Below are 21835 nucleotides of genomic sequence, written 5' to 3'. Positions count from 1 at the left end.
TATTTCCTACAGATTTTGTGAAGAACAGAAAGGAGCAGAAAGGATAATGGATGTTTGACTCATGGTTATCAGGTAGCCAGAAACATCACATGAGTAGACTTCTGATATATATATTATGTTTGTTTTAAATCCACCACTCTTTACTTAAAAAACAAAAAAGAAAAAGAAAAATCAAACAACTGATGCCCTGCAGAATGTGACAATTACAACTAACACTTAAGCTATTAGAAGTGGCTTATGGTCAAAGTAGCCATTTATTTTATTAGAATCTCTCCCCTTCCCAATTATGTCCCTCACGCTGTTGTACGTACTTCTGTCTCTTTTCCGGTACTTCTCTGTGACTGCTGCTAGCAACAGCAGCATCCTGTGATTGGGAGGGACTGCTCCATAACCTGATGTACACCTCCCAACAAATGTAACTAAGCATCAGGTCGATGCAGCCCAGTTCAGTACTGCTGATTTCTGTCATGCATTTCCAAGTACTGTTAAACTGCAGTATTTTAATTTATCAGTGAGAGAACAACAATCATCACCTCACTATATGAATTCACAAATGTCAGTAGATTCCTGGAAGGAGAGTGCTGAAACTACTGAAATGGACTTGAGGTAATGTACAAAGAAGAAAAAAAAAACCCTGATTGACAAATATGCCTGCCTTGCCTTTTCCTCATCTTTTGTTTCTATCGGCTAGCACCGCACATAAAACACAGAGACACAACCACACATGTAACCACACACAAGCATAAATGAGCGCAAAAACATTGGCCTCTTAAGTAGGTTTCTACAAAGGCTTCCTGAAATAGTTTAAATCGGGCATTAAAGTCTGACTCAGACTTGGTAGAACCTACAATGTAGTAGCCAACATTGCTAAAAGTGAAATGATGAGTGAAAATGAGATGAGAAATGAGACAGAATTTAGAAGTGCAGAAATGTGAATTGTTTAAGAACACTGGAGGTTGTACTATAAAGTTCTTGGTGTGTTGTTTCATTATTTATTAGGAGTATATCATTTTTATTATATTTATTACGAATTACTTCAGACTATAGTGCTAATGTAACCATGTAATCAACAAATTAGCTGCCTTTAATTCTTTCATCGCAATGATCTGATCGATGTTCTTACATTAAGTTGAAAAAATGTATAAAAACAGTTTTCTTATGGCAGACAACAGGTGAAAATAGCAACACATTTCATTTATGTACAGATTCTACAGCACAGCATGTGTCAGGTGGATATTAAGTCACCTTAGAGCTATTTTAGAAAGGCTATTAAGCAATATCATTCAGATAGAGTTAACTTCTCAGTACAGCCGGGATCCATATCCATTTTTACATTTGATGTCACTTTTCTCTGCGATGGCAAATGCCTTGCTTTTTTCTTTATCACTACCACTGTAACAATGACTCCAACTACCACCAGCAGCACCACCAGTCCTGCCCCAACAGCATATGCAGTAGCATTAAAGGCTGTTGATGGTGTGCTGGTGGTATAAACAGATGATGTCACAGGGTTGAGAGTGCTACCTTCATCTCTCTTGACTAATATGATCAGACTGATCTCCTGCTTAAAGATGCATATTGGTGGACCGACCCACGGGTGTTTATTGCTGCTTTCATCTTCTCTGGTACCTTTCCCATCATAATCTATATCATCATCGAAAGAAGTCATCTGCTCACTGCGTTTTAAAACAGCACACATGTACTTCCCTCCATCCTTCACCTTCAGGTCATAGATGGTCAACAAGGAGCCATCCTCAGATAGAGTCACTCTGCTTCGTAGATCTTTAGGGACGGGAACAGTTTTGTCCTGTGAGTCGTGGATGATCTCATAGTGCCCTGTAAGTCCATAGCGGTGCCACTGCACTGTTGCTGAAACATCTTGGCCAAAATCGCACATCAGGGAGACATTTTCACCTTCATCAGCAGCTTTTTCTTGGACTTTGTTTTTGGGGCAAAGAAACAATAAGTAATGCATTTCACGCAAGGGGGAGATGCATGAATAGTCTCCAATGTAGTCTCCAGAGATGGCAGGTATAACCAGTGAGAAGTCATCAGCTGATATGTACATTGGCCTGTCCCTCGTGTTACCATCAATTCTTCCCAGTGGAGTCTCCCACGCCTGCTCACCCTCATCAATAGAACAATTTAGAACCACTCTGTCCCCCAGTGAGACAAAAACATCCTTGCTTCCACTCTCATCTGGTGGGTGCATGGTTTGGAAACTAAGACAGTTGATACCTTTCATCACAAGACACTTAAAGTGTGTGGTTTTCTGTAACATGTTGTTGAACACGAGCAATGCACCGTTGTCTCTTACATCTACAAGACCTGCAAGCTCCAGAGGCTTCAGCGAAACACTGCTATCCAGGAAGAGTGTGGGCTCGTAAGACGGATACATTTCATGGTACCAGCGTACAGATGTTCCCTCGGAGCCAATGGCACTGCTATTGCACAAGATCTCAGTCCCTTTACCGTCTTTACTTACAATTATCTCTTCGGATTTAGTCTCCTCCTTACACACAGTGAGCTGCTGTGTCTTCTGGCTGATTATCGTCTGGTTCTTCCAACATTCCCTCCTATAAATCCCAGAGTCCAAGAGAGTGAGGTTACTGATTTGAAACCCGAGCAGGTTGGGTTCATCACTGATGTGGGTACGACCCTGTAGGTCTGCAGGTGGTGTGTTGGGCATGTTCTTGTTTGAAGAGTTGCCAAGCAGTTGGTCTCCCTCTGGAACAGATCTATAAACAACAATATAATCCAATCCGAAACAGTATCCCATCTGAATAACTTCGCCCTGTGCCTTGAAAATGGGTTCTGACTCCTCACTGTAGACCTTGCTGAAGAGGAGGAAAAGCAAGAGTTCTATAAACCTTAAGCAGGTCATGTTGTGTCTGAGTGACTCTGGAAAGTGTGATTACTGAAAGGCTGTTTCTTTGTGGTTTGGCGCTTTCATTCTGCTTTCAGCAGAACAGGTAGTAGGGGGTTGGTGTGTGTGTGTGTGAGTGTGATGTGCATGTTTTTATGATGATAGTCCTTAATAAAAAATAATATTCATCACTGAAAGCATAATTGTTTCAGAAAATATACACAAAATATAGACTGGATACATATCCAGTGACTGGGCACTCAAAGATTTACAAAATCAAATTGGAGAAGCCGACACCATTTTAAAGCTGACAGAAAATGCAACACAGTCTCTGCACTTAACTATTTCTTAGAACAACCGCTGTACACTTCCTGGAAAAACCAACACTGATGCTCCATTTTCCACAACTGCTATGTCAGCAGTGCTGCTCACTGTTATGAAAGTCACTTTTACAAAATATCTTGGTTATTTGAGTGTTGTTATAGTCACAGGTAAAGCAAAGGCATCCGATTATCAAATAGCACTTAATAAAAAGCTAGTGAAAGGCATTTATGCTGACTGTATAGTTTTGAGCACAGAAAAAATTGCATAGTAAAAGACTATGACTGCTTTAGTCCAATAATAACTAAAGAAACTTAAGCCTGTAACTCTTCAAGACCTCCATAAGGAAATAAAATTTTAAAAAATAATCTACTTGCGATGTTACATTTTGAGTTGAGCTTTTTAACCAGTTACCTAAAGCTCCTCTTTTCCACCATGTAACTGCATTGGTAATTTCCAGTGTTGGTCAAGTTACTTGAAAAAAGTAATCAGTAACTAATTACTGATTAGGGGAGACCGGGGATAGTTGTAACATTTTTGACATTTCTGTCTGTAAATTGGAGCTCTTTTAAGGTAGTGGATTCAAACTGTAATGCAAAGTATTTACATGTCTCTGCTATTAAATAGTGCAGCTATTTTCTCTGCAGCACAATTACCCATTGCATGGTATGGTCTCAAACACAAAGAGTGAAATGTTACAATTAACCCCATAGTCTCAAGTTAGTTGTAACATATCCTGGGGTGAAATGTAACACAATGAAATAAGGGTACTGACAAAACATTAACATGTAATCTTTTTATTCAACACATGAATGCACTTAGAGCCATTTATGTAGCTGTGTGTGTGTGACAGAATGCAGAAATCTAGCTATTGAACATATTCCAACCCCCCAAAAAAAGACAAATTATGGAATTTTCTGGAACTAAATATTTCATTAATTTTGGTTGGTCTTCCTTGAGTTTGGCCTCATTGGCTCAGTGGGCATTATAACCTACAACACGTGCACCAACTTTTGAACATAACAATGAAGCTAAAAAATTTTGTTGTGCACCAGCATCGCAATTCCATTACTTTTTATCATGGCTTACCTTGGGTTTGCAAAGTGCTTCAGAAAGATGAGGAAATCTGTTTCTTGCACCCATCCTGATTTATTTCCACTACCAATACTTCCTACTGGTCCATCTCTGACACAGTGGTCTGCATAATGTATGTGTGGGAACACAAACAGTGGAGGAATTGTGTTGCCAATGGCATTAACCTCATATACAAAGGCAACCAGTGAACCTCTCTCTGCTGATGTCGTTGCCCCAACTTGTTTAATATAAGTTAAAGTAATAGTGTGGTAAGTTGTAACATCTGCATTATTGTTACAACTAACCCAGACTGTTGCTGTTACAACTGACCCAGACTCCTATAGCCATGAACTAGCTAAGATTACAGCCAACGGCTAAAACATTAGCACTAAAGACCTACACAGAATATGTCCCCATAGACATACAAATAACATAATTTAAGTTTGATGAGTTTAACTGCAAAGCAGATAATGCTATTAGAAATTGAAATAAAGTAGAAAAACTTACTTTTGGCATACAAATTACTTTTTTTCGTGTTAAATTGTCTGTGTTTGACAAAATGTGCTGATTTTTCACATGTGATAGCAGAACTGAATTGGGCACGCACAGGATGAATCACATCATTTGAAACTTAGCCCTGATTGGAGAAATTGGAAGTGTTACAACTGACCCATGTTACAACTATCCCCGGTCTCCCCTACTTCCCCAAAAAGTAATCCCATTACTTTACTGATTACTTATTTTCAAAAGTAATTAATTACCTAGTTACTTAATTACTTAGTTACTTTTTAAAAACACGATTTACAACCTGAATAGGTGATAAAGCGATAGATCTTTCAGCCCAATTCTACTTTTTCTGCATAATCCATCATACAAAATGTAATCAAATGGAAAAGTCTCCTTTTAAAACTTGTTTTATTAGTTTTAATCTTTTAACTTTATGCATCAAGCAAAAATTAAATTATATGCAACATTCTCTGACTGGAAGAAATTTGTTTAACATTTAAACCTATTTTCTGCACATTCCAGCACATAAAATAAAACATTTTTTTGTGTTTACACTCAGTCTTTCAAATAAATGCAAGTGAAACACAGCAGAAAATAAATAAAATCAAAGACTCAGCGGTCCTGTTGCTCTATTTCAGGGGTCGGCAACCCTAGGCACCCTAGGGTTAACTGATGGCACGCACGACCATAGCTGGACTGGACATCGGGCATACCGGACATTTGCTCGGTGGCCCGATGATTTTTAAAAAAAAAAAATTTTGGTGGTGGATTGGCTGTGGTCCACGGACACGCTGCAACTCCAAATCACATGACTGATGCAAGCTGACATAGCAACAACAGCGAAAACAGTAAAGAAAGAAAAAAAGCCAAAATGTACCATGTCGACCAATTTAAAAAAAAAAAAAAAAGTCAAGACGTGGGATTTGGTTGTTTAGTAAGAGGGGAAAGTTTTGGGAATGACGGTAACGGCAGCAGACAGAGCGAGCGAGAGAGAGAGAGAGAGAGAGAGAGTTTTTAGATGTGGGAGATTTGTGACGTTTAGTGTGGAGTGTATACTTAGTGTGTTGTGTTGTCTTGTGTAGTTGTTCTGTTGTGTAGTCGTTCTGTGTGTCAGTGAGGCCACTAATGAATGTCACTAAGGCACATTTGCAATGTAAACACTGTCACTAAGTAGAAAACGTGCGGAGTGATACACCTCCTGTTGTCAGGCCTGCAGGTTTCTCCCTGTGCTGTTCTCCTCTGTCTTTTGGTGGACAAACTTTTTTTTTACTGCCACACATCATTTGTGGGGCATCTTATTGCGAAACCTGATTGTTCTCTCATTTTAGTTTTAGTAATATTTTTAAATGGTTGTACAAAATGAAAAAAACGGCAGGTGTATTGGCTGCATTTTTAGAGAAATAGTTGTATATGTTTACAAAATGTACATTTTATATTTATATTTGTATTTCAAGTTATAAAAATTTACTCAATACATCTGTGGATTTTTTACAGTAAAAAATACTACTAGGATTTTAAGTTCTTCGTGTGATTTCAGATCAGTGATACTAATGCAGTATGTCAGTGAAATAAACTAAATTCAGTTGAGCCGAAAAGAATGATACCAAACAAACAAGGGGAAAAAAATAAAATGAAACAATTTGAGGGTGAAATACAAACGTAAACTCAAAAGGAGTCAAAAATGGCCGGTTGTATTTCAGACCTCAGTGGGTTAATCCAACAAATCATGAAAAATTAGGTTTAAATTTTTGTTCATGACAGTGCAGATTTCTGACATTTTGTGTAATTTAAGCTGTAACAATGTGATTGTTTTCTAACAAATAACAGTGTGAAACTTAAGTTAGACTTGTGTTTGTAAATGAGCCGCCCCATGTTGTGTAGCTTTCTGGAGTTTATACTTATTGGGCTACATATTTATTTATTATACAGGCTATACAGTACATAACATCAAAACTCACATGTTTTATGTAACTTGTGGGAGAAACGTTTCGTCACTCATCCAAGTGACTTCTTCAGTCTCAGCTGACTGCAGGTTTCCCCAAATCTTATAAACAGGACATTTGCATAATGACTGAAACCAGCCCACTGAAGGAACAATGGGCTGTGAGGTCAGTTCCTTAATCATAATTATGCAAATTCCCATGACCATTGATCAACAATCACTGATCAAAACCCACTGATCAAAGACCACTGATCAATGGCCATGAGTACCATTCACAGAGAGTTGGGGAATGGCTGCAATCACAGCATTGTAGGATGGCGAAAGATGTACCCTTAGCCCCCCTCCTCGATTCAGAGATGGTCTTTCCCTCTTCACGTAAATGGCCTCCTTGACTCCGCGCTCAAACCAGCGTTCTTCCCTGTCCAGGATGTGTACATCCTCATCCTTGAAAGAGTTCCTTCAGTGGGCTGGTTTCAGTCATTATGCAAATGTCCTGTTTATAAGGTTTGGGGAAACCTGCAGTCAGCTGAGACTGAAGAAGTCACTTGGATGAGTGACGAAATGTTTCTCCCACAAAAAGCTACGTCCAGATGAACAGATTCAACTTTTGGAGACTTTTATTAGATGTACATGTGGTTTGGTTATTTGCCTTTTGTTTGAAAGTACACTGAGCGAGGACTTTTTTATTAGTGATCTTAACAGTATTTTTTTCATATTAGTGTGATTTTTTTCATCTAATTGAATACAATCTATTTGTGTATAATTGTCAGTCCAAAGAGGGAGAGAGGAAAGAGGGAAACGTGAAGAGAAAGTACAAGGTCCGGAAGAACCAGGTAAGAAAACAGACAGGGAACAGTGACAGGCTAAACAGAAACAGTTAAACTGCTTGAGAGAGTTGACCACCAAAAAGTGATAGACAGATTTGCCAACCAAAAGGTGAGGCGACATAGGTTAAAATAAAAGAAAAAAATCTGCAGAGCCATAGTAGTATCTGCAGTAAAGATCTTTTCATACATTGTACCATAGGCAAAGTTGCCTCCATTTTTATAATTTTTCTATCAGTATTTTGTACATTTGTACATTTCAAGGACTATTTTTGGAGTGTATTTTTATGTATCTGTATTATATTATACATACTCATTAAAAGTGAATCTCTGTCCAAAAAATGCTCTCAGTTTACTTTTTACTCACTATGATCATCATTCATTATTCTCCCCCAGTAATTAAGGTTAGAATATGTATTTTTTTTATTCCAATCCATTCTTCTTTTGCAGCATTTAAATAACCTTTATCAGATTTGATGGTTTTGTTACAGACTTTAAAAAAAGTGTTTTGCTTTTCTTTAACTAATGTTGGGATTAAATTGTGTTAAAATGTACAAAAGAGTGATGTCATGTTTTGTGATGAGGACCCGGGCACAGAGAGACTTGATGAATTTAAAAATCTTATGATTTAATAAAGAAATTTGCAGACTTGCACAGAGATGGTAAAATTATGATGAGTGATAACGGAGACGAAGACAACAGACAATGAGGACAGGGAGGAACAGGGGTTTAAATGCACCAAAGAGACAGTTATAGAGAACTCGGGACAACTGGAGACATTTAAGGATGCAGGGACTGACAGAGACAGGGAAGAAGTCTCATCGTGACGAGTAAAGATTATCTTGCCTGGCTGGGCAGCTCTCTGGGTGCTCAGCACCCCCAAAGCTCTAATCCTAGAATCGCCCCTGCGCCACAATATGACATCTTTATATCGTTTCAAATTTGTAACAGGATTATTGGAGATTATATGATATTGCACGGCCCTTGGTCAGGGACACTAATTGCCTAAATAGCTTCAGCCATGGTGGGCTGCCACAAGCCAAAATCATCCTCAGTCATAACATGGAGATCAGATTATAAATGAACAACAGAAAAGTTCTGCTTGCTTCTGCTGGAGGGTCCTTCTTGTTAAAAGGGAGTATTCTTTCCTTCCACATGTTACCAGCTACTCATAGAATTCTGTCTGGTGTTGGAGTTTGGTTTTTAATATTGGAAGGTATTTACCTGATGATATAACATGAGTTGAGGCAGCTGTTGTTGTGATTTGGTGCTATTGAACTGCATTGAATTAAACGAGCCTGCAGTACCTGTTCTAACACTGCACTTGACACATTACCTTAAACATGAACAACTGTACGACTTTATGCATTATAAATTATCCACAAAGTTGCTACAGTATCTTTTCATGAGTCACACTGAAACTTTTCATCATGCTATTATTAGGAAATTGTTACGAGAGCTGTGATGTGATTTTTTTACTAATGGTTTTTGATTGTTTTATGCTTTGCATGTTTTTTTGTTTCACTTTTTATTTGCATGCTTTTATTTGGGGAATTATTTGGGATTTCAGTTCACATTGAAGTCTCCCAAGTTAATGGCAATACGACACACCTGCCCTGTTCAACTTTTTTTAAAATAGAGACAGGCCAACACCAGGAGAGAGCCACAGCAGACCAGGGGGATTAAAGAGTGACCCACTGGAGCAAGCTACAGCAGACAGAGGACAGATATGTATAGCAATTTCAAAATCTGGCAGAGGGGTGCCATAGTGGTGTTGGTTTTTCAAGAGAGAGACACTACAGTGAGAACAGGAGGCAGACAGTTAGCATCTTAGCCATTGTGGTATTGTGACAGTGAGGATCACCCGTGGGCAGAGGATCTCTCTTTGACCCTTCATAGTACTAAAGCAGGATTGGTGTTTCCTCAACAAGTTAGTGCTGATCATTTCACTCAGCACTGACTGAGTGACTCAGCACTGCGTGCTGACCTTCACTCACAGGTCAGCATGCAGTGCACACAGTGTGGAGAGAAGACAAACGGGTACATGAGGGATGACAGGGGACTTTTTTTTATTGGACTTGTAGCTCTCTTTTAGGGCTTTGGAGGCACTTTAATGCTAAATCTTTTAGTTTTGTGGGGTTTTTTGTATATATACTGTTTTAGAACTCTTTTAATGTTACTTAGTCTTTTAAACTCTTTAGTTGTTCCTGGCCCAGCCTGGTTTTACAATGTTATTTTATTGTAAATGAATTATTTTTTGAACTCCTTGAGGTTTCAGAGATTATGAGATGATTATTTTAGGTGTGATCCACTTATTCAAAATGGTCTGCTTCTCCTTTCTCTTTTATAATACCTAATTCCCTGCAACCAGGGTCAATGACACCGAGGACAAAGACCAGCAACGCCTTATTCAGATGTGTGTGCAAGCAGGTGTGGGGGAACTTTGAACCAGTAGGATGGTGGGGATGTGATCGCAAGGAGCTCCAATGAGAAGGGAAAATGTACTACAGCAGAAAATCTCATTATCTAACATCTGTCCAAAAGCTAGCCTTACTACTGCCAACAACTGGAAAGAGCAAATGGATGAAGCAAACAAAATCATGCCAAGTACCTAGGTACTAGGTGTAAGTACCACTAGGCCTGGAAGCTTGGAAGCTTGCAAGCCTGTGAGGGTGAGGTGGTGAGGTTTTACAGGGCACAAAGTACGAGGCTTCACTGGACAAGATAAAAAGAGATCTGTTAGCTCCACTACTGAAGCCACAGAGAAAGCCACCAGGTAGGTTTGGATTAAGAAGACAGATTAAGCACCTTTAGGCAGCTGTTGTTGTGATTTGATGTGAAATAAATAAAACTGAATTGAATCCATTGATACTTGGTGCTGGGACATAAGCTGGGGTCTGATTAGCTCCAGTAGACGGCCTGGAAAAAGTCTGATGCTGAAAGACTGCATTACTCCAGGTTACATCACTCATCATGCATCTTTGTGTATCTGTGAGATAAACCCTTCTTCCTCCATGCAAGCTTGATTGCATATTTGTAAATGAATGCAGTTCAGGATTTGTTTACCATCATAGTGATATTGAGCGAGTGGACTAATCTGAACTAAATCTGCATTACAAAACTTGTATTAGGTTATGTTTCTGGTATATTGCACTGTCACTTTTATTTATTTTGTCACTGTGAGAGGACACAAATGATTCATCCGTTGCTTTATCAGTTTAATAATGCAACAACTGAGGAATTTGTACAAGACACAAAAGCTATGTCCTGTTATATCAAGCTAAGCGACATTGACAGTACATTTACAATATGAATGTGAATAGAAGACAGCGTCCTTATCAGTGTTACTACTAGAAGCCTTGAAATATTGCAGTTTGATTATAAAGTAACTGTCTGTGTCTTGTGTGACCTATTTTTTTGGTAGCTGTGAAAGATTTTAAATCTGTCAGTAATAAACTGCTCGGCTTATTTACTTCGCCAGCCTTCTGCCCAGTTGTTTAATATGGCACCAGACTAATTAATAATAATACTGACTTGGAGCTGCCATAAAACAACAGGTTACAGCTCATCTTATTACTCCACTTTTTCACTCTATGAATGCTGAGCTCTTTATAGCTGATTAATAGTACAACTCGAAAATCAATACTTCTCTCTGGTGTTGGGTCCTTGGGTAAATACTTGCTTAACATTAGCAGCATACTGTAATATGAAGCAGATTTTCTGTTTTGCAACACTGTAAAGGTAACATAAACCAGGACAGATCTTATCTTCTTATCTATGTAAAATCTGCATGTTCTTGTAACAAAGTAGTCATTCTCTTGGATGTCTTTCTTTCATTTTCACAGGTTGTTACTGCCAGAGCTTGAAGTATGTCAAGGAGAGAGGGCAAACAGATAAGGGGGAAACCCCATATCTGCACAGGAAACAGGTTAGTTGTTGATCTAATAAGAGGACTTGGTCAAGATGGATTCATTGGATAAGTTGGATAGGTCAGTAAAACATACTGACTTGAGTCCCATTAGGCGATCTGGCAGAGATGCAAGTCTATGATTAAGAGATAGTCTATTTGTAAGCGATAGAATCACATCAAGTATGTTGCAATACATTTATGTTTCAGGTCTTGCCAAGTCACGCACCAGTTACATCAGTTGAGTTATGGAGCTTCTTATTTCAACTTGTTGATTTGCAGTTACAGAACAAGGTATCTGTCTGTTAGATTCTGCTGTAAAGCCATGCTATGAAAGGTGTCTCTAAAGAAAGGTACACAGTTTGTTGGCTTTGCAACTAATGGTACAGCTACACTCTTGTGTAAAAAGCCCTAACATGACTGCCGTTCAATGCATTAATCACAAATTAGACCCTGCAGTCGATGCTGTAAAACATGCTCGAGAGGCCATTTTTACATATTTACTGATGAAACTCATTTTCTTTTTTTCTCAATAAATGGGCTTGCAGATGTGGGTAAAAGAGGGTTAAATGCCCCAGATCACCCCGCCACAGGAAGCAGAAAAAATAAATCATCAAAGCAGACTATACAAATACACCCTTAGTGCTTACATAGGAATTAAGTACCAGCCAGGTGCTGCTAATCAAATGCATTTGATTAACTGAAATATCAGCAATTGTGGCCACCTCCATAAAAGCAGAGGTTCTGGCAGTTTGCTGGTGTGAAGCATTCAGGTGTGTTTTAATGCAATGCCAAAGAGGAAAAACATCAGCAATGATATTACAGAAGCAATTGTGCTGCCCATCAATCTGGGAAGGGTTAGAAGGCCATTTCCAATTCATCATTCTACAGTGAGAAAAATTATTCACAAGTGCAAAACATTCAAGACAGCTGCCAATCTTCCCAGAAGTGGACATCCCAGCAAATTCACCCCAAGGTCAGAAATAATATGCAGTGAAATTGCAAAAAACCCAAGAGCTACATCTCAGACAGAACAGGCCTCAGTTAGCAATATTGAATGTTACATTTTATGAAGGTAAAGTTAGACAAATACAAGAAATGTGTCTGTTTGGAATGCTTACCAAGAAAAAGCCTTTCCCAAAAGAAGATCACAGGATATAAGCAAAAACACCTCATACCAAATGTCAAGCGCTGTGGTGAAGGAGTAGGTTTGTTTTGCAGCCACAGGACTTCAGCACCTTCCAGTCATGAAGCTGACCATGACCTCTTTTGTTTACCTGCATTGAAGATTCAAATGTGAGGCCATCTGACAGGGAAATTACGTTATACAACAGGAAAATGATCTCAAGCACAGATGCTGCGATGAGACCTTGAGTGCATAAACAAAGACCTCCAAACCTCAATGAACGAAAGCAATGTTATAACAAAAAGTGGACCAAAATTGCTTTAAAATGATGTGAGAGACCAATAAAGTCATATATAAAAGCAATAAGAAATGAGCATGAGCTATGGGGGAGTTCACACATTTATTTAGAGTGTAATTTATTAGCAAAAATGCAATATATTAAAAGCAAACAAACAACTGATTGAGTAGTTTTTTTCTATTTAAATGTGAATTTTTAATTTAAAAGCCCCTTAAATTTACATGGAATCTATTTTGCTTCAGTGAATATTAACTTCAACCTTGCTTTAAATGCAGCAGTAACAGCATTAATTATAACAATGTTTGAAATGATGACAGTTCTTGTGATTTCGAGAGTCTGCCTCTGTGTGTGTAACTGTGCTACTGCTATAGATAATGAATGTGCATATGTTGATTCCTGCAGTGACTACTGTTCCTCTGCCAATAAAAGCAATCACAGGCTGCTACGCACGGACTGGAACCAATAAGTGTTTTAATGTTAGTTTTACTTGACTTGTTTATGAGGCTCATTTTTAAAATCAGTGATCATATACAGAAACAATCATCTCAAAAATGACCGGATTTGAACAGGATCTCAAAAGGAACTCTCTTTTTTTTTTAAAACAAAAGCACTGACCTCTTTTCCTTTGAGACATATCATCTGTTTACTATTATATAAACTATAATGAACCCAGATACTCACTCAGCAGCAGCAGCAGTTCCTGTGCTACTTAGGGAACAGCTTGCAGAGCTGGTGATCAAGCATCGTGATTAAGCACCAACTGCGAGGAAACTCTCCGTGCGTTCAGTCCAATTCAGCCCGGCACTGATTACACTCATCAGGGCCCCGTATGCTGCAGGGTTTTGAAAGAGCACCAACTGCTGTTTGAGATACAGATTTTTGCCAAAATTATTTAATTATCGGACATATGGGCTGCAATAAAGAGTGCAGCTTTGAAAAACAGAGAAGTTGGGCAAACTGGTACATCAAATAAAATAACACACTTCTACATCGACTTCTCTGCATTCTGTCTGTAAAATAATTTTTCTCTTTAAGGGTCAGTTGAGTTTACAGGTAGCTGCCTTGCTGTGCAGTACCAGTCAGGGCCTCTGTGTGTCGCTGTGGAACACCACACAACACAAAGTGTAGACGAAGAAATCGGTTTCATAACAAAACGTCACATCCTCTGACCGCTAACAAAGGTAATTCATTTTTGTTTTGGTGATTTTGCAAAAGTTTCCCCAGTGTTTCTAAAATGTATACATCTTTTGTCAGCAAGAATGAATAAATATTATAATAAATGAGCTGTCAGCTGGATATTGAGACTATCTCGCATAGTTGTTAGCTCTGTACACGCTCTGTACCCGGCATGACTCTTCAAATGAAAATGCTCGGGTCAGTGCAAGAAGGGTTGTATTTTGACATGGTCAAATAAATGCCGTCAGTCATACAAGCAGCTTCTGTGAAGATGTCACGAACATGTTTATTTACAGTGCTGAAATAAAAAGCTTTGGGTAACAACAGGCTGCTTTCAAAGATGCTATCTACAAATAGTCGTCAATAGTGTCAGGTAATCGAGTTGGCTCTTGCTTTTCCCCTATGAAACATATGGCAGCAGCTGTACAGAGAGACCATTAAGTTCTGATAAAAAGCCTCTGATATGCATGCAAAGATAGGATGAGTGACATTAACTAAAGGAGCATGAAGCATTGGAGTCAGAGCTGGAAGATGATGGTACAAAATGAGATGAAAGATTTAAAGTGTATCAGTTTAGAAATAATAAAGGTAGATGAATCAATACAGGTTGTGCTTTAGAAATGTCCCCCGGCTCTGCGTGCCTGGACCTTGTTTTTATTCGCTTAAAATTTCTGGAGTTAGTAAAACATTAATATTGTTCTGTTGTCATGATGGGCGCTAACCAAACAGAGCAAGGGTGACCACAAGCCTTAAATAAATGTAAGGATTGGCCTGTGTGCTCTGGTTACTTAAATATTTTCTTTTCCTCCTTGTGTTTAGGGGATTGGTGTTAGGAATTTGCATCAATGCTGCGTTCGATCGCAACATTCCTGTGCCTCCGGTGCCAACCTGTCACAGCTCTACCTTTAAACCTCAGATCACGTGCGACACACAGTGTAGCAGAGAACCAGCAGACTGTAGAAGCTCTTTATGATCTATCTGTGGACATCCAGAAGGTCCGTAAACTTAAAGGATGGGTGCTGCTTCAGAGTCCAGCCTACACAAAAGAAGTAGCTGAACTCCTAAAGAACATGGGGGCCTCGGGCCCCATCATTGCTCATATTTTAACAAGTCATCCTGAGGCTGTCCTCTGTAATCCTGAGCAGATTTACACTCAAAAAGAGCTGTGGATATCTGTGTGTCCAAACCAGAGGGAGCTGGTTGGTATCATTGAGAAATTCCCAGCCTCATTTTTCACCTCCTCCAGTCACCATGACAACCAGCGAAACAACATCTCCTACTTCCAGAGTTTAAACCTGAACAAACGAGTCATCACCAAACTCATGGCCAGCGCTCCTCAAAGCTTCAGCCGGCCAGTAGAGCATAACGAGCTGATGGTCCACACCCTCCAACAGGCCTACCAGGAGCTCGGGGGGGAGGAGGCCAACATGAAAATCTGGCTTCAGAAGTTGCTGAGTCAGAACCCGTTTGTTCTTCTCAAGCCTCCAGAGGTGCTGAAGGAGAACTTCCTTTTTCTGAGAGACAAGGGCTTCAGCACACCCCAGCTGCTCCACCTGCTGTCCAGGCTGAAAGGCTTTGTGACTGAGCTGAACCCAGACAGCATGCGTCGCACTCTGCTGTACTCTCAAGACACCATTGGGTGCTCTGAGACAGAGCTGCGGGACATCATCCTCAGGTGCCCAGCTCTTCTGTACTACCCTGAATCTACTCTGGCTGAACGTTTTGAGGGTCTTCTCAGTGCTGGGATCAGCATGTGTCAAATCACAGAGACTCCAACTGTCCTAGAACTAACCACGCAAATAGTAAATTATCGCATCCAGCGACTCAAGGCTCGAGGTTATGACATAAGGACAGGTAGTCTGGAGGTGCTAAATGGCACTAAGAAGGACTTTGAGATGAGCTTTGGAAAACTACAGCTCCGTAGGGAGAGACCACTTTTTAATCCTGTCGCCCCTTTAAAAGCGGATGATTGACACGGGTTGTATGGACGAACACTAACTGGATCCACGTCGTTCATATGGGTATTTGTACTTTGTAAAAGATTAAAGTGTCTTAATTACAAATGTGCTTTCACTTCCACTTACATTATAATCATATGTTTGAATTTATTGCTGTAGTTTAATTGGATCATTTAACTACAATGATGCCATTGAATCTGTACAGTGAATTTTGTCTGTGAAGATGCCTTAAATTGGAATCTGAATACTCTGTAAAACAACCTATTAAAGACTTTCTTCATAATTAATTTATTTTTTACTTGTATGTTTAAAACTGGGTTTTAAAAACAGCTAAAGGTACAATGCAGAGAGTGTTTTATAGGCTTTCTCCTGCCAAAATCTCCAACCTCGTGGGATGTAATGTAATTAAAATCCAGTTAACAAGCTATGGTGTGAAGTGTTGTGAATGGGTTTTTTTCCAGTCTATTTAGGCTGTGTGAATTTTTCCGAATTGTAAAAAAAAAAAAAAAAAAGTAAAATTTTCACTTGTAGTTCAGACCAAAGAAAGGTGTGATTGCACCCCAACATTCAGTTTTTACAAGTCTGAGGTGTTACAAAGAAAAAGCAGTGCACTTTCATGTAGGTGTAAATTCACACTGGAAGAGATGACAGCGGCTATGTGCTGATTTATCAGACTGATATCAGAAAGTGAGACAAATGCAACGGCATCTTAATGTGTCAGTTTTAGGGAAGATGCAGTCCCTTGTCAAAAAAACTCCTTACAATAACGTCACATAAAACTCTGCGTGACATGACAGCTTGGTGACAGACGTGCTGATTGGTCTATCAGATGTATCACGGAGAACAAACAAGGCTTTTCAAACCATTTTATTTACTGTCTGTGCAAGTGTCTCCTTTTCACACAATGTTCTTGGCTGCACAACGGTTCCCCTCAGGGATGAAATCTAACTGTGCCTCAGATTTTTATTGTTACTCTACAGATGGAGACACTTTATTAGAAGCTATTTCACTTCTAAAATGTCACTTCATTATCATTTCAAATGAATTCAAATGCACCCACGCAAGATAAAAAAAAGGAACAAAGTGATGTGCCTTTGATTTCGGACTGGACCTTTGCAACCTTTCTGGCATTCAAAAAAATCAGTAGACTTTCATTTCATTTAGACTAAATCGATTTTCCATAAGGTTTGACTTTATTAATTAAAGGTTTTCATGTCTGTGTGTGTCACGTGGTTCTAAAAAGGCTTTTGGATAAGTGCCCATTTTAGCGTAAGCCACAAAATCAATATACAATCATACTAGGCATTGTCTAAACCAAGAGAGGGGACCATAAAATGTCTCATTTTGAATGTGTCTTAATGTTTCAAAGCCACCAAAAGCCCTTGAAACATGCTTAAGAGTGCCTTTTAATGGAAGCGAGCATCACAGCTAATGAAGTCATGACTTTATGCCTCAAGGTCCCCTCACTCTTATAATGTAGACGATGGGGGTCACAACAAAGAGACTGAGGACTTGTGTGTCTAGAGGGGCGGGGGTGTACGTTAACAACCTACCATCTGCTGCTGTCTGAATCACTCACCATGGTCCCGTAGACATGGCCGTAGCCGTTGGGCAGATGATTCAAAAAGTGAGTGCATCTGGTAAAGAATTTGAGCTCAGCAGATGGATGTTTGACTAGAGTTTATTTTCCAGCCATTCACAACACAGAAGCCCTGAGGGGCTGCAGCGTTACCTCGAGTAAACTGCAGCTGACGAACTAAAGGTTTCTAACTCTGCACAGCGCTGACATTTGCTTTAATTCATCATGTTGCAAGGTTACAGTGTTCGTCTTTAGCCGATGCTTAGTAATGAATACGAGGGAGTTAATCGGGACGTATCAAGGCGAGGCAGATGAGACGAGGCCTCAGGTGTATAAGTGGAAGTCATCTCGATTTCTTACCCAGTGTCCTATTGTCCTCAGTGGACACCCTCATCCTCCTGTGCTGAGCGCTTGAATTACACGGGCAGGCCAGAGAGGTTAATAAGTAGGAGTATAAATTGTCCTTTTTCATTTCAAACACACCAGTGGTTGAAACTCCCCATGCTTAACATTCTGCTTTTATGGGTCATATCTCACAGGAAACAGATGACATCTGCAATTAGAAGATATGATTTCCAGCTGACGCAGGAGCTCAGACGACCACTGCTGCAGTAAATAGTCCTCATTTGAAGTCAGTGTGAGTTAAGCCCTGGCATTTTCATTTAGAAGTCTATTCTTCAAAAGCAGCAAAAGGAGGTGGAAAATGAGCTTTTTGCCACTTAAATATTCCACTAGGAATATTTAAGTGGCAAAAAAATCAAAATGCCTTATGTAAACCAGAAAAGAGAACCAAACATTAGAATATTTCAAAAGTCATGTTTGGGTTTTATTCATACTAATGTCACTCATAGAGTTTCAGCTTTAAAAATGTGTTTGACTCCATGCTGTGAGTTGTTCTGGTGTATTTACATTTATATCATGAACTGGAGATACTGTGTGCTCTAATCTCAATTTCTCTTTCCCCACCTACACTAGAAAGTTTGTTTTCTGTCACCCTGATGACACCACACAAATATACTTTACATTCTGCAGGAGGGAAATAAATGTCACATTGATGGATGTTCAATAGCAAGAAGTAAATAACTTTCTATATTGAATGTTCCATCAGAGATTCACAACAGCAGAGAATCATCTGTCACTTGGTGAAATCTCACCTGTTGAGGGCTGTGGTCTGTTGGACAGCACAGTCATTTATTCACTCATGACTGAATCTATCACTTGATCAACCACTTGAAGCAACAGTTGCATGCCTTTAAATAGCAGGTCTTTTTTTTAAACTGAGTTTTAGCACTTTTACTGTTTCTTCAAATAATTCTTGGGCAGTATCAAAAATCAGATTTTTGACAGCAGGAGTAGGTTCGAGTCCTATGCTTTTACTGTTCTTACTAGGACAGCTTATGAAAGAAGATTTCAACCAATCATGTCATCAAGCCCTGTCTGTTTAGTAACATATGTTGTATATACAAAAACGTGTGTACACTTGCTTTGAAAATGTCAGAAGTCAGAAGAGAATTGCCAGACTGCTTTGAGCTAATAGTAGGGCAACAGTAGATTAAATAACTACTCATTACAATCAAGGTATACCGAACAGCATCTCTGACCACACAGCAGACCTTGAAGATGGGCTACAGCAGCAGAAGACCACACCAGGTCCCACTCCTGTCAGCTAAGAACAGCAAACTGGGCTCACCAAAATCAGACAATAGAAGATTGGAAAAATATTGCCTGGTCTGAGTCTCGATTTCTGCTGCAACATTCAGATGGTACAGTCAGAATTTGGTGTAAATAACATGAAAACATGACCTCATCCTACCTGGATCAACAGTTCAGGCTGCTGATGGTATAATGGTATGGAGGATATTTTCCTGGTTCTCTTTTTGAACGCCTTTCATTTAAACACCACAGCCTACCTGAGTATTGTTGCTGGCCATGTCCAACCCCAGTGTATACCCATATTCTCATGGCTGCTTTCCGGATAATGTGCTATGTCACAAAGCTCAAATCATCTCAAGCCATTTTCTTGACCATGACGAGGTCAGTGTACCCAAATGGCCTTCAAAGTCACCAGATCTCAATCCAATAGAGCACCTTTGGAATGTGGTTGAGCAGGAGTTTTGCTTCATGGATGTGCAGCCAACAAATCTGCAGCCACTGAAAAATGTTTTTAATGTTATAAAGCCAGAAAAGATCCACCCTGACTGTTAAGCAGTTTTCTTATGATTTATTGTTTCTGACATGTGTTGTGAAAACTGCACTTGGATCTTGTCAAAGTTTGTTATTATGCGTGAGATGGACTCCAGGACCAGTGTTTTGTGCAACTGGAAGAAGTGAAAAAACTTTCTTCAACAGGGATGCAACAATGATCTGCAAGTATTGTATACCATGAACACTGACACAAATACAAGAAAACAGCCTTTGAATAGCTGTCCACTGTAGTGACCACTATGCATGAAAGGGTTAAAGGGAAAAGACTTGAAGGATGAAGACTGAATGAACGCTTGGTGACCTTTTTCTTGACCTTTTGCGACTCCCATGCAGTGGATGAGACAATCCAAAACATGGGTTGGTGATGCTCTTATTCAGGAATGGGCATTTTGGGCTGCAGACTGTGACATTAATACCAGTGTTGATAGCGTTCCTCTTGCAACAGTAAACTAGACATGTGCCAAAAGCCTGCTGTTCTGGTTAAAAATATTTCCTTGGATAAAGACCCCTTTGCATTCCTCATTTTTCTGAGCTTTTTAGCAACAACTGTTCCTCTTGTAATTGGACTAGTGAATAACTGTGCCACTATGTATCCTGTCCCCGTATGCTCATTTCATTGGCTCTGATTAGATATCTACTGAGGTGGTGGCTGGTTAAAGATAAAGACTACATGAAGTCATCATGACAGAGGTCAAAGTAAAGTAGTGATGGATGCTAAACAGGAAGATGAAAACTTCCAGAAAACTCTCACTTAGGTTTATAGTGAAACACTGATCCATGAAGTCTTTTTGATAGACAGTCATACACCCACAGACAGTCAATGGAGCTTTTTAGTGCTCAAATAAATAGATAATTTACTCATAGTTGAGGTGTTTTCTTGTTCTGATTAAGTTAAGTTTTATTTACTGAGCAAATTTCAAAAATGCACTAGCTAGAAGCAAGATGTAAAATATTGATAATCATTTAACAGCAGCGTGCTCATCAGCTTTTGGTCTCTTGCCTCATTGATATACCTCCATCTACTGGTTAACAGGATCACATACAGCCAGATAAGAGTAAAATATTTAATTAAAACTGGGGGAAAAAAAACAAACGTGTCAATTATTTCTCCATTAAAAATTCACCATGTATTTATGGTTCTGTCATCAAAAACATCCCAGCAAGAGCCGGTATTAACAAATATGAGTCTCACAATTTCCAACTACCACAGATTTAAGCAGTAACATTTTAAATAAGACGTACTATAATGTGAAAGCACACAGGTGGAGTTATTAAATCATCACTTTCTAAACAGGCACCTGTCAAGCTGACTGAGAAGGTAAGAGATCTACTGTGATACCTGGAGTATCAGAGGCTGGCATTGATGCAGGCTGCTGACTGAACCAAGCACATTTTCTGTGCTGCATTAAATGACTGAGTAGGAGGACGAGATAGGAACACTGCCAAATGACAGGGCAATAGGAGAAAGTGACATGCCAGATCTGATTATAGTAGCTTAAAAAAAGAGCAGAAACTAAAAAAAGTAAAATAGTAGAGCGGCAAGCACTGCAGCACTATTGGAGTGTCTGTACTTATAGCAGTTCAGTGGCTACGGACTGCAAAGACCAAGAAGTCACATTTATACTGTTTGAATTATTCATTGACTACATTTCTAAAAGTCTTTTTTAAGACATTGGCATTTCTTTCCTTAAAAAAGGTATTCTACACAGTGTCAGCGGTGTCTCTCTTGAATACTTGGTATTTGAACTTAATGCCATTCTCCTCTTGAATTTCACTTGGCACACGGGGAAATCTTATTTGAAAACAAGAGAGGAAAAAAGGTTAATTAGAACAAAAACAACTGATCATAATTTAATAAAACAATCAAAAGGCAGATAGGTAGAGTAGAATTATCCTCACATTCATTAAATTGGATATTAAAAGGTTGATTATAAAACTGCACGATAATCTCCCTTATGTAAACATTTGCCAATTTACTATTTCAATTCAGTTTTATTACAGTAACAAAGCTGTTCAAACCCTTGGTAAGCAACCTGTTACAACCCAATGTCT

At 39.2% G+C, this 21835-nt stretch overlaps 2 protein-coding genes across 2 annotated transcripts in view; one reads left to right on the top strand and one right to left on the bottom strand.

The window, feature by feature from the left end:
- The first annotated feature begins 13963 nt into the window (after positions 1–13963).
- Positions 13964–16415, top strand: mterf2 (mitochondrial transcription termination factor 2). The gene is made up of 2 exons (XM_031730014.2): positions 13964–14046; positions 14861–16415. The coding sequence occupies exon 2, from the start codon at positions 14887–14889 to the stop codon at positions 16012–16014; it is 1128 nt and encodes a 375-aa protein (XP_031585874.2). The 5' UTR covers positions 13964–14046; positions 14861–14886; the 3' UTR covers positions 16015–16415.
- Positions 16416–20833: 4418 nt separating this feature from the next.
- Positions 20834–21835, bottom strand: part of zgc:153031 (uncharacterized protein LOC557552 homolog) — a 5251-nt gene continuing 4249 nt past the window's right edge. The window contains exon 6 of the mRNA XM_031730015.2: positions 20834–21575. Coding sequence (XP_031585875.2) covers positions 21485–21575 — 91 coding nt within the window. The 3' untranslated portion in view covers positions 20834–21484. The remainder of the gene's footprint in view (positions 21576–21835) is intronic.

Source organism: Oreochromis aureus, linkage group 7 (assembly GCF_013358895.1).
Source record: "Oreochromis aureus strain Israel breed Guangdong linkage group 7, ZZ_aureus, whole genome shotgun sequence".
Lineage (NCBI taxonomy): Eukaryota > Metazoa > Chordata > Actinopteri > Cichliformes > Cichlidae > Oreochromis > Oreochromis aureus.
The sequence above is the reverse complement of the archived record's forward strand: the minus strand, read 5'-3'. Positions and strand labels throughout refer to the sequence as shown.

Bases quoted from the DNA above. Each gene is read 5' to 3' on its own strand.
- mterf2 (XM_031730014.2), top strand. From the start codon at position 14,887: ATGCTGCGTTCGATCGCAACATTCCTGTGCCTCCGGTGCCAACCTGTC.